General features: G+C 45.3%; 1 protein-coding gene across 1 annotated transcript in view; it reads left to right on the top strand.

The window, feature by feature from the left end:
* sptbn5 (spectrin, beta, non-erythrocytic 5) overlaps nt 1-21,423 on the top strand; it is a 247,248-nt gene that overhangs the window by 149,480 nt on the left and 76,345 nt on the right. Inside the window, exons 40-46 of the mRNA XM_087990163.1 lie at nt 39-128; nt 5,170-5,288; nt 9,523-9,637; nt 10,937-11,050; nt 14,989-15,110; nt 18,589-18,751; nt 20,935-21,123. Coding sequence (XP_087846289.1) covers nt 39-128; nt 5,170-5,288; nt 9,523-9,637; nt 10,937-11,050; nt 14,989-15,110; nt 18,589-18,751; nt 20,935-21,123 — 912 coding nt within the window. The remainder of the gene's footprint in view (nt 1-38; nt 129-5,169; nt 5,289-9,522; nt 9,638-10,936; nt 11,051-14,988; nt 15,111-18,588; nt 18,752-20,934; nt 21,124-21,423) is intronic.

Genomic DNA, 21,423 nt, shown 5'->3' with positions numbered 1-21,423 from the left:
TTGTTCATTCTGTTCTATTCCATCCTGCACACAAACAGGAGGTAATGATCAATGTGGGCGATGTCGGCAAAGACTACGAACATTGCCTGCAGCTGCAGAAAAAGCTCAGCAAGTTCCGGGGAGCAGGGGTGAGTACCATATGTCAGAGCACTGTGTTATACAGCTCTGTCAACTGAGCTTCTGTCCATTGCCTTCCACACTGAGCATAACCAGCCAGTATAGATCACACCTCTTAATCAAGGTGCAGTACTATGCTCACCTGTTAACGCAGAAGGTATCCAGGGCAGGAGGAGGAAATACTAGGGTCAGAGTAAAGCTTCCTCTACACTCTCCCGATCAACAGTCCCAGGACAAGCAAAGCATGGGATAGGTACAGAGTAAAGCTCCCCATCAAACATTCCCAGGACAGGTAAGGCATGGTTAGATACAGAGTAAAGCTACCTCTACACTGTCCCCATCAAACATTCCTAGGACAGGTATGGCACGGTTAGATACAGAGTAATGCTCCTCTACACTATCCCCATCAAACACTCCCATGACAGGTACAATATGGGGTTAGATACAGAGTAAAGCTCTCTCTGATCGTCCCAATCAAGAGTTGGATTCCCTCTTTACTCTCCCCATTCACATACTTCACCACTAATCTTCCTATAATTTTAGAAGTTTATGTTTTATTTTACAAACCATTCTGTGGGCTGTCTGTAGGGAATATTAATTTATTTTCCCTGATTACTGCATTGTTGACAGTAAATTGAGATGAAACAAATTCGGTGTTGAGTCACACTTTTTGTATCATGTACTGGGATCATTCCTGACGTAACACCAAAGATTCACCTTTATCCCAATATCCCTCAGAGACTTTTTATTCAACAGAAATCTACATTTACAGCTGATGCGTCAATGCTGATTTCTATACTTCTCCCAGCCTTTGTGTGAAGAAGTGCTTCTTAATTCCATTCGTAGAAGGTCTGCATCTAAGTTTTTGAGAATATTCCCAAGATTTGGGCTCCCTAACGAGCAGAAGTAGCTATTTCCCTTATAACCTCAAAGTCGACAATCAGATCACCCCTCAACCACCAAGCTTCCACTTTATGTAATCTCTCTGTCTAACGTAACCATTGAAGATTCGTGATTATTGTGGGAAGTCTGCAATATCTCCCTCTTGGATTGTAGGACCTGGTAACTGTAGATGTATCTAAACAGTGTTTGATAAAGCTGCCACATGACAACCAGCTCCATATGTTCCAGTTTCTGCACACAAAAGCCAACATTCCATTGGATTTTGTTTTGCTCATCTTTTGTGCCTATTTCTGACGTTTTAATGATCTGTGTATGTGAGCTTGCAAGTCTCTTTGGGCCTGTCCTGTTTCTAGTTTTCCAGCATTTAGGCCGAACTCTGCTCTCTCCATTTTTTAAGTTCAAAGAGAATGGCCTCACCTTTGAAATAATCTGTTAGTCTCTTTTTACCATTCTCATATCTCTTTGTGGTGGTGTGTTTTCATCTGCATTGTTCAAGGCGATGCATATTTTTCTGCAGTTGACAAATCTGGATTGCTGTCTTTCTATCCCATCACCCGGGGAATTGTCTGGGGTTCAATACAAATAAAACAATGGATATCAATAATGTTCTCGTCTCCTTTTAGAAGTTTGGAATAAAATCCACCCAGACTTGGGAATTTGTTAGTGCCATTAGTTCATGCCTGATATTCTGCCTAAGCTAATATGGGCATGTCCCTGGGTCAAAAATTGCTTCAGGATGTCTGTCTACTGATGCAAAATAAGTGGTCAACTTCTCCTCTGTCTTTGTACATTCATTGATACCATCAAGATTAGCAGTTTTCAAAGGACGCAATTACTCCTGAGCATTCTATATTTCCCAACATAATTGGATGCCCTCATTGTATTCATCATAACTGTAAATTGTTTTGTGTGGATCTTGACATTCTTTCCCACTTGTAGTAGCTTGTTTATCACCCTTTGCTGTTTCCATTCACTGGGGGCTGCATTAATTTCTGCATCTGTGCACATATGTTCAGAATTTTGTGTAACCTCTTTATCCCTTTAGTTGTCCACAGCTGTCTTTTCTGGCAAGCAGAACACCCCAGCCCTTAACGCTACAAGAATAGAGTTCTATTTGGGCACACCCCATCCCCCAGTGATCTCCTATCATTTAACTCATTAACAGTCTCTGCCTTATCACATCAAAATCCCCTTGTGTAAATCAAGAATCTTAGAAGCTGTTTCTAATTGATCTGGACCAGAGAAGGCAATCTTGCAATTTCACTGGCTGCGTACACACCCAGGTCAGGCTGTGTGCTTCCAGACAGCACTTAAAATAAAGATTGTTTGGAAACATTTCACTGCCAAATCTCTTGCAGTAGATGCAAGAATCTCTCCAAGAGGCAGAGCAGGGAGCTGCATGGTTGCGAGGCTATATTGCCCGCAGTGTCCAGGGATGTGCAGACTAGGTGGATTAGCCATGGCTAATGCAGGGTTACAGGGATAGGGTAAGGGAGGTGGTTCTGGATGGGATGTTGTCTGGAGGGTCAGTGTAGATTTGATGGGCCTAATGACGTGCTTCCACACTGTAGGGATTCGAAGATTCTTCTATGAATTGTTCCAGGGGGAAGGACAACGTGAGGGCATCGACTGGCCTCCTCTGGAATTTGCCCGGCAATAGTGCAAGATCAGTTGAAGCCTTTAAGAAAATAGGGGTTCATAAGGACATGAATAGTCTATTTGGCCCATCGAACATACACCACCATTCAAACAGACCATGGCTGATCATCTACCTCGATACCATTTTTCCCCAGTATCACCATATCTCTCGATGGCATTCATACCTGTCAGTTGTTTTGTCTTGAACGTGTTCATTATTAATTTATCACTGAATCAATATTACACAAGTAATGAGTTAATGACCTGCCATTACTGCTGGCTTTGTGCCAGTTGGTGAGAGTGGGCCCGGCTGTGGGTTCGGGAGTTTGGGAATAAGGGACACTCTGTACATCACGGAGGGAGGGTCAACATCGGAAATGGCTGCCCATGGCGCTTACTACCCCCACCCTCACTGTGTGTCCCAGGACTCTCACCAGACACACCTACTGCCCCATTGGCCAGCTTCTCTGTTCAGGGACTGACTGCAGTCCCAGTCGCAGCCTCCATACCAAGTGGCACTGCTGAGTCTGAACAGCTCTGCCCTCCTGGTTGGCTCACAGTTTGTGGAAGTGGGACATCCTACCTCGGTGTGTGGGGCAATGCAGTCGTCAATGATTGCCAAAGCATCCATAAAATCCAATTGTGCCATCTAGCACCATGTAGGCGCTCCTTCGGTGCAAAGTTTCAGTGAGGTAGATGGGTTGGAGAAGCTGGGAGTGTTCTCCTTGGAGAAGAGCAGGTTAAAAGAAGGTTTGATATAATGAGGAGTCTGCACAGAATAAGGAGGGAGAAACTATTCCTGTTGGCAGAAGGATTGAGAATGAGCGGACACAGGTTTTTGGAAAATGACAAAAGAAGTAATAGCAGCATGAGGGGAAACGTTCTCATGCTTTTAAGATCTGGAATGCACTGTCTTAGTGTGTGCTGGAGGCAAATTGATTTGACGAGGGAATTGGACTATTGTCTGTAAAGGAAGAACATATAGGGTTTATAGGGCGAAGGCAGGAGACTGGCACTGAGGGGTGTAGTTCATTTGGAGAGATTTTGCGGACATGATGGGCTGACTGGTCTCCTTGTGCACTGTAGTGATTCTGTGATGGGAGAGCTGGACACTAGAACAACAGGTTCAATAACCTGCCACTAAGGAGGCAATCCCCAATGTAGCCATAACCTTGATAGGTTATGGTAGGCTATTGCAGAAATTGGGATTGAGGGTGATTTAGTGGTTTGGGTCAGAAATTGGCTGAAAGAAGACAGAGGGTGGTGGTTGGCGGGAAATGTTAATCCTGGAGTTCAGTTACTCATGTTGTACCACATGAATCTGTTTTGGGACCACTGCTGTCTGTCATTTTTATAAATGACCTGGATGAGGGCGTAGAAGGATGGGTTAGTAAATTTGCAGATGATGCTGGAGTTGTGGACAGTGCGGAAGGGTGTTGCAGGTTACAGAGGGACATAAATAAGCTGCAGAGCTGGGATGAATGGTGGGAAATGGAGTTTTAATGCGGAAAAGTGTGACCTGATTCACTTTGGAAGGAGCAACAGGAATACACAGTACTGGGTTAATGGTAAGATTCTTGGGAGTGTAGGTGAGCAGACTGATCTCGATCTCCATGTACATTTATCCCTGAAAATTGCCATCCAGATTGATAAGGGTTGTTAAGAAGGTGTATGATGTGCTAGTTGTTATTGGTAGAGGGATTGAGTTTTGGAGCCCTGAGGTCATGATGCAGCTGTACAAAACTCTGGTGTGGCCGCACTTGGAGTATTGCATACAGTTCTGATTGCCGCATTATTGAAAGGATGTGGAAGCATTGGAAAGGGTGCAGAGGAGATTTACCAGAATGTTGCCTGGTACGGAAGGAAGGTCTTAGGAGGAAAGGCTGAGGGACTTGAGGCTGTTTTTGTCAGCGAGAAGAAGGTTAAGAGGTGACTTAATAGAGACATACAAGATAATCAGAGGGTTAGATAGGGTGGACAGGGAGAGCCTTTTTCCTTGGATGGTGATGGCGAGCACGAGGGGGCATAGTGTTAAATTGAGGGGTGGTAGGTATAGGACAGGTGTCAGAGGTAGGTTCTTTACTCAGGGAATAGTAAGGGCGTGGAATGCCCTGCCTGCAACAGTCGTGGACTCACCAATGTTAACGGCATTTAAATGGTCACTGGATAAACATATGGATGATAATGGAATAGTGTTAGATGGGCTTTAAATTGGTTTCACATGTCAGCACAACGTTGAGGGCTGAAGGGCCTGTACTGCGCTGTAATGTTCTATGTTCTATAACCAGCCCTGCCAACAAATGCCAAATAAGAACAAGCAAGCAAGTACTCTGAAGGATCCATGGGAAGTGTGTACATGGGCCAGTATCAGTGGAGATCGGTGCATCTCTGGGAATGAGAGCACAGGAGAAATTATGGGAACTCAGTCTCATGTTCCTTTACAAACGGCATTTGTTACAAAATATGACACTGTCTAATAACACTTTGGCCCTACTCTGTGATCTGTTCTAGGATGTGACGGTGGACGATGCACACATCAAGACCATCAATACCCTGGCCACCCGGCTGGAGAAGAAGAATAAAGACGACATCAGGACTGTCCAGCAACGCAAGCAGCAGCTGAACCAAAAGTCAGTCTCATGCCAGTACAAGTTAGAGTGTACTGAAAGCAAAAAATGTTGGAGATCACAGCGGCTCAGGCAGCTGATGAAGAGTCATCTCTGCTCGTAACGTGAGCCTGCTCTCTGTCCATGGATACTGCCTGACCTGCTGCAATCTCTAGCACGTTTTGTTTTCAGTACAGATTCAAGCATCTACAGTAATTTACTCCTATAGAGTGTTAAATATGTAGTCTAAAGCCTGAGTATCTATTAAATGCACCCCATACTGACCACACCCCTGAACCATGGCATCCCAGACCACTTACACTACCCAGATCCTGACCTAACACACTGAAAATCCTCCCCTCTGGGACCTGAGCCCCTCTACCCTGCCCCAAGACCTGCTCTCTACCCACCCCTCCCTTACTGAGCCCTGACCTCACCCCTCACAGACCCCTCCTTTCCCCCCCCCCCTCAGGGCACAGCAGCCCCCTGGGACACAACACATTTCTGAATAATTGGACAACACAGTGCCCCATGCCAGAGACTTCCTACAAAACTGCACCTGAGAATGTCACTTCCTTCAGGAAGTCGAGGAAGTTAATCAGTTGAAATTCCACTGTCTGGTGTCATGTCAATAGACATTAGAAAATAAGTGCAGGAGTAGGCCATTCTGCCCTTCGAGCCTGCACCACCATTCATTATGGTCATGGCTGATCATCCTCATTCAGTATCCTGTTCCTGACTTATCTCCATAACCCTTGATTCCACTATCCTTGAGAGCTCTATCCAACTATTGCTTAAACGAATCTAGAGACTGGGCCTCCACTGCCTTCTGGGGCAGAGCATTCCACACACCCACCACTCTCTGGGTGAAGAAGTTTCTCCTCATCTCTGTCCTAAATGGCCTACCCCTTATATTTAAGCTGTGTCCTCTGGTTCGGGACTCACCCATCAGCAGAAACATGTTTTCTGCCTCCAGAGTGTCCAATCCTTTAATAATCTTATATGTCTCAATCAGGTCCCCTCTCAGTCTTCTAAACTCAAGGGTATACAAGCCCAGTCGTTCCAATCTTTTCAACATAAGATAATCCCACCATTCCAGGAATTGACCTCGTGAACCTACGCTGCACTCCCTCAATAGCCAGAATGTCTTTCCTCAAATTTGGAGACCAGAACTGCATACAATATTCCAGGTGTGGTCTCACCAGGGCCCTGTACAACTGCAGAAGAACCTCTTTGCTTCTATACTTAATCCCTCTTGTTATGAAGGCCAGTATGCTATTAGCTTTCTTCACTACCTGCTGTACCTGCATGCTTGCCTTCATTGACTGGTGTACAAGAACACCCAAATCTCTTTGTACTGCCCCCTTACCTAACTTGACTCCATTTAGGTAGTAATCTGCCTTCCTGTTCTTGCCACCAAAGTGGATAACCATACATTTATCCATATTAAACTGCATCTGCCATGCATCTGTCCACTCACCTAACCTGTCCAGGTCACCCTGTAATCTCCTAACATCATCCTCACATTTATATATATTGTAAAAAGCTGCGGTCCCAGCACTGATCCCTGCGGTACCCCACTGGTCACCATCTGCCATTTCGAAAAGGAGCCGTTTATCACTACTCTTTGTTTCCTGTCAGCCAACCAATTTTCAATTCAAGTCAGTACTTTGCCCCCAGTACCTCGCGCCCTAATTTGCTCACTAACCTCCTATATGGGACTTTATCAAAAGCTTTCTGAAAGTCCAGGTACACTACATCCACTGGATCTCCCTTGTCCATCTTCAGAGTTACATCCTCAAAAAATACCAGAAGATTAGTCAAGCATGATTTCCCCTTCATAAATCCATGCTGACTCTGACTTATCCTGTTACTGCTGTGTCGTAATTTCATCCTTTATAATTGACTCCAGCATCTTTCCCACCACTGAGGTCAGACTAACTGGTCTATAATTTCCTGCTTTCTCTCTCGCTCCTTTCTTAAAAAGTGGGACAACATTAGCCACCCTCCAATCCGCAGGAACTGATCCTGAATCTATTGAACTCTGGAAAATAATACCAATGCATCCACGATTTCTAGAGCCACCTCCTTCAGTACCCTGGGATGTAGACCGTCAGGCCCTGGGGACTTATCAGCCTTCAGACCTAACAGTCTCTCCAACACCAATTCCTGGCAAATATAAATTCCCTTCAGTGCCCCATGCCAGGTCCTTCAGCCACTGTTACCTCTGGGAGATTGCTTGTGTCATCCCCAGTGAACACAGATCTGAAGTACCAATTCAACTCTTCTGCCATTTCTTTGTTCCCCCTAATATATTAGGAGAAAGGCTCCTAATTCCTGAAGAAGGGATCATGCCCGAAACATCGATTCTCCTGCTCCTTGGATGCTGGCTGACCTGCTGCGCTTTTCCAGCAACACATTTTCAGCCCTGTAATATATTCCCCTGTTTCTGTCTTCAAGGGCCCAATTTTAGTCTTAACCATTTTTTTCCCTTTCACATACCTAAAAAACCTTTTACTAAGCTCCTTTATATTATTGGCCAGTTTACCTTCGTACCTCATTTTTTCTCTGCGTATTTCCTTCTTAGTAATCCTCTGTTGTTCTTTAAAAGCTTCCCAGTCCTCCATTTTCCCACCCATCTTTGCTATGTTATACTTTTTCTCTTTTGACTTTATATGTTTCTTAACTTCCCTCGTCAGCCACGGCCACCCCTGCCTCCTCATAGGATCTTTCTTCCTTTTTGGAATGAACTGATCCTGCATCTTCTGCATTATACCTAGAAATATCTGCCATTGTTCCTCCACTGTCATCCCTGCTAAGGTATTGCACCACTGAACTTTGGCCAGCTCCTCCCTCATATTTCCCTTTATTCAACTGAAATATTGTCACTACCGATTGTACCCTCTCCCTTTCAAATTGCAGATAGAAGCTTCTTGTATTATGGTCACTACCTCCTAATGTTTACTGAGGTAGTAATGTACAGATGACCCAGGTTTACATGTTAAACTAATTTCCATTACACAGAGTCGCAGTAAGACTATTGGGTGCCTAATTTCCTGCCAGCTTTGCTCCCATATTGACCATGAACATTAAATGGACCGAGTGGCGTCTTTCCACTTTTAGGGATTCTATGATTCTATTTTCTGTGATTCTATGAGACATAATGTTTGCACCATCTTCCCCCTCTGCCCTCTCTCCACAATGTGTGATGACCACTTCATATCGACATCTGTACCTCTCAAGTCTACTCCCTGCTGCCTCGCTCTTCTGTCTCTCGGTCAACACTGGCTACTCTTGGGATTTACAAGGACAATTCCCTCTCCAGGATGTCCATGTTATTCAGATGGAAGTCAGTGAACAATAACAGGTTGCAACTCTGATTAAATCTATTCCTGGATGCTCTGATCACATGACTTGTCACCTAGGCCCCACCCTAGTGATGCACCCTCTTCCTGGAAACCAAGTGGAAAAGCTAAAAAGCCTCATTACCCACCCGGATGGTGTTTGACTCTCAAACTCTCTTTACCCCCTTTATCCATACTTTTACACTTGGTGAGGAGAAACATTCAAAGAAAATGACAACAAAACCCTTCTAAGATTTCTATGATTTTTCTAGGCCGTGCCATAGAATCCCTACGTACGGATAGACGCCATTTGCCCATCGAGTATGTATTGACCCTCCAAAGAGCATCCTATCCCCCCACGCTCTCCCCATATTTACTTGGGCTAACCTACCTAGCCTTTACAACTCTGGCCACTATGGGCAACTTAGCATGGCCAATCCACCTAATTTGCACATCTTTGGACTACCCGAGGAAATTGGAGCACCTGGAGGAAATCCACGCAGACATGGGGAGAACGTGCAAACTCCACACAGTCAGTCGCCCAAGGGTGGAATCAATCCCGGGTCCCTGGCGCTGTGAAGCAACAGTGTAAACCACTGTGCTGCATGGAATCTTCTAGGAATTGGCCATCCTAAAAGATCGGCCATTTGCATTCTGCCTCATTTTCTTCTCCAGTGAAGTCGTAAGAAGTTAGGGACTGGAGTAAGACTGGCTGTAATTTGCTTTCAGCAATTCTGTTCAAGCGAGAAGGCCAATTCATTCGGCCTTGGTAATCCTTAATTAGGCAGAGGCTGATACTATTATGGAGCCCTTGCTTAGCGTATCTCCAGCCTGCCTGCTCACTGTGCTATCCATTCTCTGCCACCACCTCCCAAGCCCAGCTGACTCACCGTCAGTACTGTCTCTCATTTCAGATGGGACAGTTTCCAGGGAAATCTGAACAACTACAAGAGAAAACTGGCAGCAGCTTTGGAGGTTCATGCCTTAATCAGAGAAATGGATGACCTTAAAGAAAGAATGGGTGAAAAGGTGAGAGCTGCGATTGTATTGGGATCCCTCATCAATGTTACCACTGAGGATAAACCCAGTCCCGAGTAGGTCATCTTTATTTAGTTCCCACTGAGAGGGTAGAGGAGCTCCAGGGATCAGGTCAAGGAGTGATGGTGAAATGACATGTTGAAACACTTGATTAGATTAGATTAGATTCCCTACAGTGTGGAAACAGGCCCTTCAGCCCAACCAGTCCACACCGACCCTCCGAAGGGTAACTCACCCATACCCATTTCCCTCTGACTAATGCACCTAACCCTATGGGCAATTTAGCATGGCCTATTCACCTGGCCTGCACATCTTTGGACTGTGGGAGGAAACTGGAGCACCCGGAGGAAACCCATGCAGACACGGGGAGAATGTGCAAACGCCACACAGACGGTCACCCGAGGCTGGAATCAAACCTGGGACCCTGGTGCTGTGAGGCAGCAGTGCTAACCACTGAGCCACTGTGCCGCCCCATGCTCCATGAGGCTGTGTGGTCACTGCAGGGTCTAACAGTTCACACTGGTTCTGGAGTCAGTCCAACAGTGGGAGAAAGGGAGGAATGTGGCAGCAAAGAGGTAAGGGCCCTGGTTCCTGTCTTGGCATTCAAATATTTGTAGGACATTTCTTTTTATTTGTTCTTGCATTAGATGTGGGTGTCACTGTTTGTTGCCCATCTCTAACTGCCCTTGAACTCAGTGACTTGCTCGGACCACTTCAGAGAGGGCAGTTACCCAGCCCCTGCAAGTTCCCCTCTGAGCTGCTCACCATCTTGACTAGGAAATATATCATGGTTCCTTCAATGTCACCAAGTCAAAATGCTGGAATTCCTTCCCTCAGGCCATTGTGGGTCAACCCACAGCACATGGACTGCAGCAGTTCGAGAAGGCGTTTCAAGGGGCAATTAAGGACAGCCAATAAACATCCACAATGTATGAATTTTTTTAAAAACAATATTTTGGGTCCACGTCGCATGTAGATCACACCAGATATGGATCCCCTTTCCTGAAGGGGCATTAGTGAATGATATGGATGTACACAACAATTGATGATGGTCTCATCATCATCATTATCACTGAGACTACAGTAGCGTTATATTCCAGATTTATTAATTGAATTCCACCTGCTGCGGTGAGATTTGAACCTGTGTACCAAAAGCATCAGCCTGGGCCTATGGATTCCTAGTCCAGAGCTGTTAGCAGTATAAAGTTTTCCTGTGCCCATCCAGAGGAGTCAGTTAGCCAGGGTGATAACCGCTGTGCAAACCCATTAACTCCCCTTTTCTATCGATAGAGCTTGTTGATGCAAGGTCTGGACTATGGCCGGGACGTGGAGAGTGTGGAGAAACTGATGAGGAGGCATAAAGAAACTGAGCTGGAAATCACAGTCATCCAGGACAAGGTGGAGGTGAGTGCTTCTTGTGGAGCTGAGAACAGCAGTGCCCCTCATATCCCACTCTGCTCTCCTTGGGAAGTGGGAGCAAGGCCTGGGAGGGCCTCATTTCTTTTTAGCTGGCGCAGACATGATGGGCAGAATGGCCTCCAACTGTACCGTAAATGTTTCTACATTTTCAAAATATCTGGAGGGGGAATGCTCACAGATGTTGGAGTGACAGTACCAGAAATGGTTCTCACGAGGGCCAGTCTGGAGAGATGAGTCAAATGGCCTTCTCCTTATCCATTCGCTAATTCTGTGGAATGGAAGCCCTGGCACCTTGCTAATGTGGTCATCCTGAGTATCTGAGTCTTGACAATGTGGTTTGGCAGAGAGGGCAGCCACTCTACTGCTAGCCATCACAAGAAAAGAGACAAATGTGCATTTCTAAAGCACCTAGGACACAAGGGCACAACCTCGGAGTGAAGGGACGACCCTTTAGAACTAATATGAGGAGGAATTCCTTCATCCAGAGTCTGATGAATCTGTGAAACTCATTGCTACAGAAGGCTTGGAGTGTATTAAAGATGCAGAGGTGCCAGTGTTGGACTGGGGTGAACAAAGTTAAGAATCACACACTAGGTTATAGTCCAACATTTGGAAGCACTAGCTTTCAGAGTAAACTAGTGGGGCAGGATCATAAGACACAGAATTTATAGCAAAAGACCACAGTGTTATGACAGATGGGTTTTTGATTCGTAAGGGGATCAAAGGTACAGGAAGAATGGAGTTGAGAAAACATGATCGAATGGTGGACCAGACTCAATGGGCCAAATGGCCTAATTCGTACCAGCAGCTCTTCACCTCAATTCAAGCAAACTGTCACTGGGATACTGCACTGAAATATCCCCACAATTCCAATCACAAGTGAAGAAGATTGAAACAAGTATGCAAAATTCCCCGAATTACCTGACTTTTGGTCACAGGTTACAGAAAGCACAGATCAGGTTCATAACGTGGGTTACCATTTATTACAAATATCTAGACCCTAGCTACAGGTAAACAGGTAAAAACTGTCAACATTTAACACAACTAATTGAAACTCTAATCCCCTTATACCACAGTATACACACACACACACACACTCTCTTTCTCTCTCTCTCTGTCTTTTACACTCACTCTGTCTCACAGACGCACACACACTCTCAGACACACACTCTCTTTCTCTCATACACACACTCACTCACTCTCTCTGTCTCTCTCTCTCTCACACACACACTCTCTCTGTCTCTCTCCCTCACACACACTCTCTCTCTCTCTCACGCACACACACACATACACACACACACACACATACAGACACTCTGTCTCTCTCTCTCTTACGCAGACACGTGCACACAGACTTCTTCGCACGCACACGCGTAAACACATGGAAGGATGGGATAAACTGGGAAAGTTGTTGAGTCATCTCTGTCCTTGAGTTCGTGCTGTTTCTTCCTGGGTGTCCTTTTCTGAATGTTGTCACTGGTTTGTGAAAGGCCCGACATGGCAGATCATCAGTTAAACCATTCATTGCTACATAAGGTTCAAGCACATACAATATAGTTGGACATTGCTTGGGGCCTGCTAAAACTCCTCACCTTTACAGCGCCACCCTGGAATGCAAACATTTGGTTTTTGTACTGCAAACCACTTTGGAAATTCCCCTTCCTTTTCATCTCCACTCAATAAAGTGAGGAGTTTATGACTTGTCTTTCTCACACACATCACGTCCCGCATCCCTTGTTTCCATTTTCACAACCTCTGATGTTCCCTTCCTGCCCTAACCCAAATTTGCATCGTTTTTTTATCTCATTCATATCCCATCTCTGAGCTAATCTTGACCGTGAGACCTACCTCATACTTGCTCAAGCTCAGAGCCACACGACTATGTTAGTTGACATTGTTAATGGCTCACTCTCTCTATTGTCTCTCTTTCCCTCAAAGTCAACACCATCACCCCTCTCTTCCAAGAAACAGCCCAGTGTTCTCTCTCATCGTTTTCCATTATGCTTGGGCTTAATGATTTCAGTGTGTGGTACATATATCCATACTCATGCGCACCTCACAGGCTGCTTGTCAGCTCTGCCTTTACAAACTATCACCTTCTCCAACTTCTCATTCCACTTTGAACACTTTTCAAATCCTCGCCCACTTTCCCCAGAAATTCACATGTGAATCTGTCTTTATTCAGTTTTATGTTCCACTTTTATTACTGGGGGAGAAAAGTCTCGTCAGATTCACAAATGACTTCCTCTGTGTCTGTGACAAGAGAAACCAATCACTCCTTGTGCACCTTGACCTGTATCCAGCCTTCATCGGTTGACCATTGGCCCCCAACACCTCTCCACCAGGCAAGGACCAGAGTCAGTTAGCTCTCTGCTTATCTGCCTCATTCGAGCCAGAGTGTTCCTTACGATGGCTTCTCATCTTGCTCTCACACCTCTGGTGTCTCCCAAGGATCTATCTTTGGCCTCCTTCCTATTTTTCATTTATATGCTGCCCCTCAGCAAACTCTTGCAAAAAGCCAGTCTCAGTTTCCACATGATGACCCCCAACTCCACCTCACCACCAGTTCTCTCTCTCTCTCTCTCTCTCTCTCTCTCTCGCTCTGTCTCTGGCTCTCTCTCTCTCTCTGACTCTGTGTATGTCGGACTGCTTGTCCAACGTTCCATGTGTTTATTTGTGTGCGTGTGAGGGAGTCTGTGTGCAGAAATCCCCTCTGGTTAAATTTTGGGAAGACTGTAGCCAATGTTTTCTTCTCTCCCACCTGTAAACTCTGCTCCCTTTAACCAGCTCCATGCCTCTCTCTGGCAACTATCAGGAATTAAACTAGATTTTTCACAACCTTAGTGACATTTTGACCCTGAACTGAGCTGTCTGCATTGTCACTAAGACCTCCCATTCCCCCTCTCTCCTGCTTCTGCTCAATGCTGCTGTAAGCTGCCTTTGTAATCTCCAAATGTGACTCTTCCAACACAATCCTGGCTGACTGTGGACTACTTTTTGTAAGGTCCTCCAAAGCTCCACTAACCCTATCCTAACATCTCATTGAATGCTGTCCATCAAGCAGCTCTGTGCTGTCTGAGTTACATTGGCTCCCTTAGTTTCAACACTCTCCAATCCCTCCTGGGTCTTGTCCCTGCCCCTGTCTGGAGCCCCATTCAGCTTTCCAACTTGAACAACTCCACTTTTAAACATTTCTCCAAAGCTGGGACATGTTTTCAGCTACTGAGTTCTGAAATGCCCTCCTTAAACACCCTCTCTAACCCCTCCCCAATCTCATTCTCTCTCTCTCTCTCTATCCCACTTCCCTACCACTGTCTATCCCTCTGTCTCAACAGCTCTCCATCTCTCCCCTTCCTCTCAGTCTCAATCTCTTCCCCTCCAACAATCCTTCCCTATCTGCCCCCCTTCTCTCTCACACACCCCCTCCCGCTCACTCTCTTTCTCTATTCTCCTTCCTTCCCCCACCTACTCCTGCAATCTCCCCCAACCCCTCCCCTTTCTCTCTCTCCCTATGCCCCCTCGCACTCTCTGTCTCCCCTTTCCCTCTTTTCACTTTCTCTCTCTCTCCGACCCCTTCCTGACCTCTTCTCTGTCCCCTCCTCCTCCTTTTCTCCATCCCTCTCCCTCTGCCCCTTCCAGACTCTCCCTATCTTTCCCCCTTCCCTCTCCCTTTCTTCCCACTGCCCTCCCCTCTATTCCCCTCTCCCCCTCCCCACCTGTTAGATGCTCCCTCAAACTTACTTCCTTGACCATGTAATTGGTCAGCTCTCTGTCCTAATATCTCACTTTGTAGTTCTGGGTCAGATTTCTTTGCATAACGTCCAGTGAAGTGTCCTTTGAGATTCATGGTGCTATATAGACACAGGTTGTTGTTGTTCGAATGGTACAAGCATTCACATTAGGAGATTGTTTATCTGAAACAGGTGCTGGAAGTTAAAGCCAGAGAACTGTGCAAGAGCCAGTCTCCAGTGGGTGATAAGCTCAGCCTGAAGCAGAGAGAAATTCAGGAGGGCTGGCTTCGACTACAGAAGGAAACCAAGCTGCGGTGAGTCAAGTCTTCCAGGGCACACGGTTCAAAGAAACACGTGAAAAAAGGCTGGCTTTTTTTATATTTCCCCCTGCGATCTCAAGGTATGAGTGCGTGTGTGTATATGTAGATATGAGTGAATGTATGTCTATGTCAATATGCATGAGCGTGTGTGCTTGAGTGTGTGCAGGGAAGCACATGGCAGGTATAGACAGCTGGGATTCCCACGAGGAATATACACAGCGTAGCTGTGATTTGAAAGTTGCAGATTCACACATGCAGTTTGTGCATTTTACAGTGTGGACTTGTTGGGCCAAATGGCCTATTCCTACACTGTAGGGATTCTGTACGCAAGGGAAATCAAGAGGGCAAAAAGGGGACATGAGGTAGTTTTGGTGAATAGTGTTAAGGAGCATGAAAACTAGGGAGAGAATAGGGCCAGACAAAGATCAGCAACTCTCTCTATGTGGAGATGGGTGAGATATTAAACAAGTATTTCATGTCAGTACTAACTGTAGAGAACCTGGAGAAATAAACAGTGATATCTTGAAAAGCATCCATATTACAGAGGAGGAGCAGCTGGATGTCTTAAAACACAAAATCCCCAGGACCTGATCAGGTGTATCCCAGAACTTTGTGGGAAGCTAGGCAAGTGATCACTGGGCGCCTTGCTGAGATATGATTTGGAGATGCCGGTGTTGGACTGGGGTGTACAAAGTTAAAAATCACACAACACCAGGTTATAGTCCAACAGGCTTAATTGGAAGCACTAGCTTTCGGAGCGACGCTCCTTCATCAGATGATTGTCAATCACCTGATGAAGGAGCGTCGTTCCGAAAGCTAGTGCTTCCAATTAAACCTGTTGGACTATAACCTGGTGTTGTGTGATTTCTAACTTTGCTGAGATATTTGTATCATCGATAGTCACATCAATTGAAGTGCTGGAGACTGGAAGTTTGCTAACATGGTGCACTATTTAAGAAAGGTGGTAAGGGAATGCCAGAGAACTATAAACCGATGAGCCTGATGTCAGTGGTGGGTAAATTGTTGGAGGGGATTCTGAAGGGCAGGATTTATGTGCATTTGGAAAGGCAAGGACTGATTAGGGATAGTCAAGATGTGTTGTTGCATGAGAAATTGTATCTCACTAATTTGAGTTTTTTGAAGAGGTGACAAAGAAGGTTGATGAAGGCAGAGCGGTAGATATTGTCTATATGGACTTCAGTAAGGTGTTCAACAAGCTTCCTCATGGTAGACTGTTTAACAAGGTTAGATCACATTGCATCTATTGAGAGACAAAATTGACTTGAAGGTAGGAGACAGAAGATGGTGGTGGAGGGTTGTTTCTCAGACTGGAGGCCTGTGACCAGCGATATGCTACAAGGATTGGTGCTGGGTCCACTGTCATTTATATAAGTGATTTGGATGAAAATACTGGAGGAGTGGTTAGTAAGTTTGCAGATGACACCAAAATGTGTGTGTATTGCGGACAGTGAAGAAGGTTACCTCAGAGTACAATGGGACCTTGATCAGGTGGACCAATAGGTCGAGGAATGGCCGATGGAGTTTAATTTAGATAAATGTGAGGTGTTGCATTTTGGAAATGCAAATCAGGAAAGGATATATATACTTAATGGTGTAATCCTGGACAATGCTGCTGAACAAAGAGATATTAGGGTGCAGATTGATAGTTCATAGCTACCGCTGGTTTTGACTGACCCAGTTTCTCCTCTTACCACCTGCCAGATGAGTACTGGAACTATTTACACATCAATGATCAATCCGTCTGGCCATGTTATGACACATCTTCTGAGTCCATTATGACCTCAGGTGGGACTTAAACCCTGAGCTTCTGGTCCACGTGCGGGGTCACTGGACTCTGCATCTCCAGATCCGCTGGAATCTGAGAATATTGCAGATAACCTGATGTTAGTTGGGGGATTAAAATTGGCCAATTTACCAGAAATAACTCCCCTACTCCATCACTACAGATCTCGATCGTTTGCCCCAATCTAGTGTGATGTTGACCCCACAACCCTTTGACCCGGAGGTGAGACCATCCCCACTAAGGCACAGCTGACAAATACAGGGAAGGCGATGTAGAATTTCAGGTGAAAGTGAGGACTGCAGATGCTGAAGATCAGAGTCAAGATTAGAGCGGTGCTGGAAAAGCACAACAGGTCAGGCAGCATCCGAGGAGCAGGAAAATCGACATTTCGGGCAGGAGCCCTTCATCAGAAATGAGGCTGGGAGCCTCATGTAGAATTTCAGGCCATTGAATCATCATGGAATAGAAAAGCAGCATATTATTTAAATAGAGAGAGAGATTACAGAATTCTGAGGTACAGAGAGAGCTAGGTAATCTGACTCTCAAAGGGTTAGCATACACACACAGCAGGGGATTAGGACGGCACCAGGAATGTTGTTGTTTATGAGAAAGGGGAATGGAGTGTAAAAGTAAGGATGTAAGGTTGCAGAATATTTTTAGGGCTGAGGTAGATAGATTCATGGCTACCAAGCAAATATTTGAGTGTCAGGGCACGCAGTTCCCTGAGGATGAGGCTACAATCAGATTAGCCGTGGTCTTGTTGAATGACAGATCGGACTGGACGGGCTGTACGACCACTGAAGAGGCTCGCTCCTAATTCGTGTGAGTCAAACTGAGGTAAACAAGGGGAGGCTGTAAATGGAGTTGGGGCCACTTCGCTCTGGCATGTCCCAAAGACCAGTGCTGTTGATTGTGAGACTGAGTTCACAGAGAGCAGTAAGCAGGGAGTCAGGACAAGTTTAATAGTCAACAGATAAATCAAATGTTAAAGGGTAAGTATGAGTGGGAAAGCAGGTGGCATTTAAAGTGGCAAAGTGCAATGCAATGATAGGAGGGAATGGAAATAAACCACGGGAATATAACTGGCTCCAGACCCCAAAATTCATAGAATCTCTACAGTATGGAAAGAGGCCATTTGACCTATTGCATCTGCAACAACCCTCCAAAGAGCATCCCACTCTATTCCTGTAACCCTGAATTTGACATGGCCAATCCACCCAGCCTGTGCATCTTTGCACTTTGGGAGGAAACCGGAGCACCCGGAGGAATCCTACACAGACACAGGGAGAATGTGCAAACTCCACAGAGTCACCCAAGGCTGGAATTGAACCTAGGTCCCTGGCGCTGTGAGGTAGCAAAAGATTACTGTCTTAATGACAGCCTCACTTGCAGTGTTATAGTTACTCTCATAGTCAATGTCTCAGGTACAGCTTCAACCTTGTGACCAAATTAGAAGAAGCTGTGTTCAGAGGTAAGTATATAAGCATGTGAACATATAAAATGGGAGCAAGAGAAGGCAATTCGATCCCTTGAGTCCACTCCAATATTCAGTAAGATTGTAGCTGATCAGATTAACTTAAGGTCATGTTCCGCCATACATTGTGAATCCCAGAATCGTTCTTTCTTTAGTTATTAACTTACTTTCAGCTATTCCCTCACTTTTTGCAGGAAGGAAAAGTTGGAAGCCTCATACCAGCTGCAGAAGTTCAACAGGACTGTCCGGGAACTGATGGACTGGGCACAGGCGATGGAAGAGCCAATGGACCAAGGAAGTCTGCCCAAGAGTAAGCAAGAGGCAGACGCCATGATAGAGGAGCACCATGAGAGAAAGGCAAGGACATAGCCCCGAGATTGATCCAAACTAACTTCATCCTCTGCTCTGGGCACAACTGGGATGTGAGACAGGACTGATAACTGCAGCATCTGGCTTAGTTGCTTTATAAGCAATATGTTGCATTTTACTAGCCCCAGATTGTTCTACTGTGCTGCAATCTATTGATAAATGCATCCGTTCTCAACAGTGAAAGGAAAATAAATTGCAATGGATGCTGTAGCTCTGAAATATGAACTGAAAAAAATTGTGCTTTTATCCCCATCAATTTGAGTCTGCAGTGAGGTGGAAGGATGGTGCAAGGAGATTGTTCCAGACGTTTCTATCAGGGCATTGTATAACTTGGCCAACAGCTTGTGATATTGTCACTGGGTTAGTGATCCCAGAGGCCTCAACCATTGGTTCAAATCCTATCATGTCAGCCAGGGGAATTTAAATTCACTTTGTGAATAAATCTGATCTAATGCAACAGTCTCAATAATAATGATCATGAAACTATCTGCTTGTTGTAAACCCCATCTCAGTTCCCTTCAAGACCCTACCTGATCTGACTGGCATGTGACTCCAAATCCACAACCAGTATGATTGACAGTTAACTGCCATTGAAAAGGACCTGGAGCCCACTCCCTGGTAGACGTTCACTTGCTTCAGTTAGTAATCAAAAGTAAATGCTGGCCTAGCCAGTGATGCCCAGACTCCCTCTAGAATAAAGGTGAGAATCCACTAAGGATCTGGACCTCACGTAGATGGTTCATGTCAACCCACTGTAAGCTGCCAAAAACCACAACAGGAATGAACTCAAGCATAAAGAGGATGAGAGAAGATTAAATAGTAATTAAACTTTGGCTCTGTACAATGTAGTAAAGATTTCAGCACAGCCTGAGGGATGAATTAGCCTTCATTGAGAACAGAAGTATGAATAGTGTCCCTATCATAAATGGTTGTAAACTGCGCCTTCTGTGTTCACCTCATGAGATGTTGAGGAAGAGAATTGGAATGTTCAAAATAACAGACATAAGGGTTGCAAAGGTTGCTGACTTTGTGGATATGTTTGTGTTTATCCGTGTGCGTTTGTGTGTATTTGTATTCATTAGGATTTGTGTCTCTCTGTGGGCGGGGGGGAGTTTCTGACTGTGCTTTTGTGTTCGTTGTGCATGTAGATGTGAATTTTTACTTACATGGGTGTGTTTCCATGTGTGGGAATTTGTGTGCGTGTCTGTGTCTTTTGTCTCCATGTGTAACCATTTGTTTCTTTATGTTTGTGGCGGTTTGTCTGTCTCTCTCTGGGTGAGGATCTCTGTTCGTATGGGTGTCTTTGTGTGTATATATTTTTTATGTGGAGGCATGCCTGCAAGTGTGTGTGTGTGTGTGCATGTATTTTTGTCTGTGTATGTGTGTGTGTGTGCATGTGTGTATATCTCTGTATGCTTTTGTGTGGATTTATGTGTTTACTTTCTGTGTGTATACTTTCTGTCTGAGTGTTTGCATGTCTGTATGCGTATTTTTTGTGCTCATGTGTCTGTATTTTTATGGTGTACATGTTTGCGTGTGTACATGTGTCAGTCTGTAATTTTTGAGTGTGTGTATTTTGTGTGTATGTCTGAATGTGTCTGTGTGTGTTGATGTGTCTATGTCTGAGTTTGCGTCTATGCGTGAGTGTTTTTGGTATGTCTGTATGTGTATTTTTGTGTGTGTACATGTCTGAGTAATTTTTGTCTGTTTGCATTTTGTGTATATGTCTGAGTGTCTATGTGTGTGTTGGTGTGTTTATGCGTATGTTTTGTGTGTGAATGTGTCTGTTTCTGTATTTTTGTGTGTGTACGGGGCGGCACAGTGGTTAGCACTGCTGCCTCACAGCACCAGAGACCTGGGTTCAATTCCCGCCTCAGGCGACTGACTGTGTGGAGTTTGCACATTCTCCCCGTGTCTGCGTGGGTTTCCTCCCACAGTCCAAAGATGTGCAGGTCAGGTGAATTGGCCATGCTAAATTGTCCGTAGTGTTAGGTAAGGGGTAAATGTAGGGGTATGGATGGGTTGCACTTCGACGGGTCTGTGTGGACTTGTTGGGCCGAAGGGCCTGTTTCCACACTGTAAAGTAATCTAATCTAATCTACATGTCTGTGTGTATGTGTCGATATCTTTGTATGAGCGTGTGTTTGTCTGACTGTTTTTGTTTTTCTTAGACTGAGATCCAGGCCAGAGTGGAGCGTTTCGATGCAGTCAGGAACGTTGGTGTTGAGTTAGTGGCTGCAGGACATTATGCCTCGGTAGACATCAGGCAATCCCTCGCTATGGTGGAAAAGACTTGGACCACTCTAAATGAGGCTTGGCAGGAACGCAGTACCAGGCTGGCAGAAGCCAGTGATCTACAGGTACAAACAGGCGAGGAGAGGTCACACACCACCTTCACATCGTCAATTAGTGAGGGTGTAACATTTGACCAAATATTGCTCAGTTACATACAGAGAGTCATAGAGTTATGAGTCAGAGAGATGTACAGCACGGAAACAGACCCTTCGGTCCAACTCATTCATGCCGACCAGATATCCCAATGCCCATTTGCCAGCACTTGGCCCATTTCCCTCCAAACCCTTCCCATTCATACACCCATCCAAATGCCTCTTAAATGTTGTAATTGTACTAGCCTCCACCACTTCCCCTGGCAGCACATT

Source organism: Chiloscyllium plagiosum, unplaced genomic scaffold (assembly GCF_037043375.1).
Source record: "Chiloscyllium plagiosum isolate Xiang-an unplaced genomic scaffold, Cpla_swu_hap1 HiC_scaffold_8, whole genome shotgun sequence".
In the NCBI taxonomy this organism is placed as follows: Eukaryota; Metazoa; Chordata; class Chondrichthyes; order Orectolobiformes; family Hemiscylliidae; genus Chiloscyllium; species Chiloscyllium plagiosum.
The sequence above is the reverse complement of the archived record's forward strand: the minus strand, read 5'-3'. Positions and strand labels throughout refer to the sequence as shown.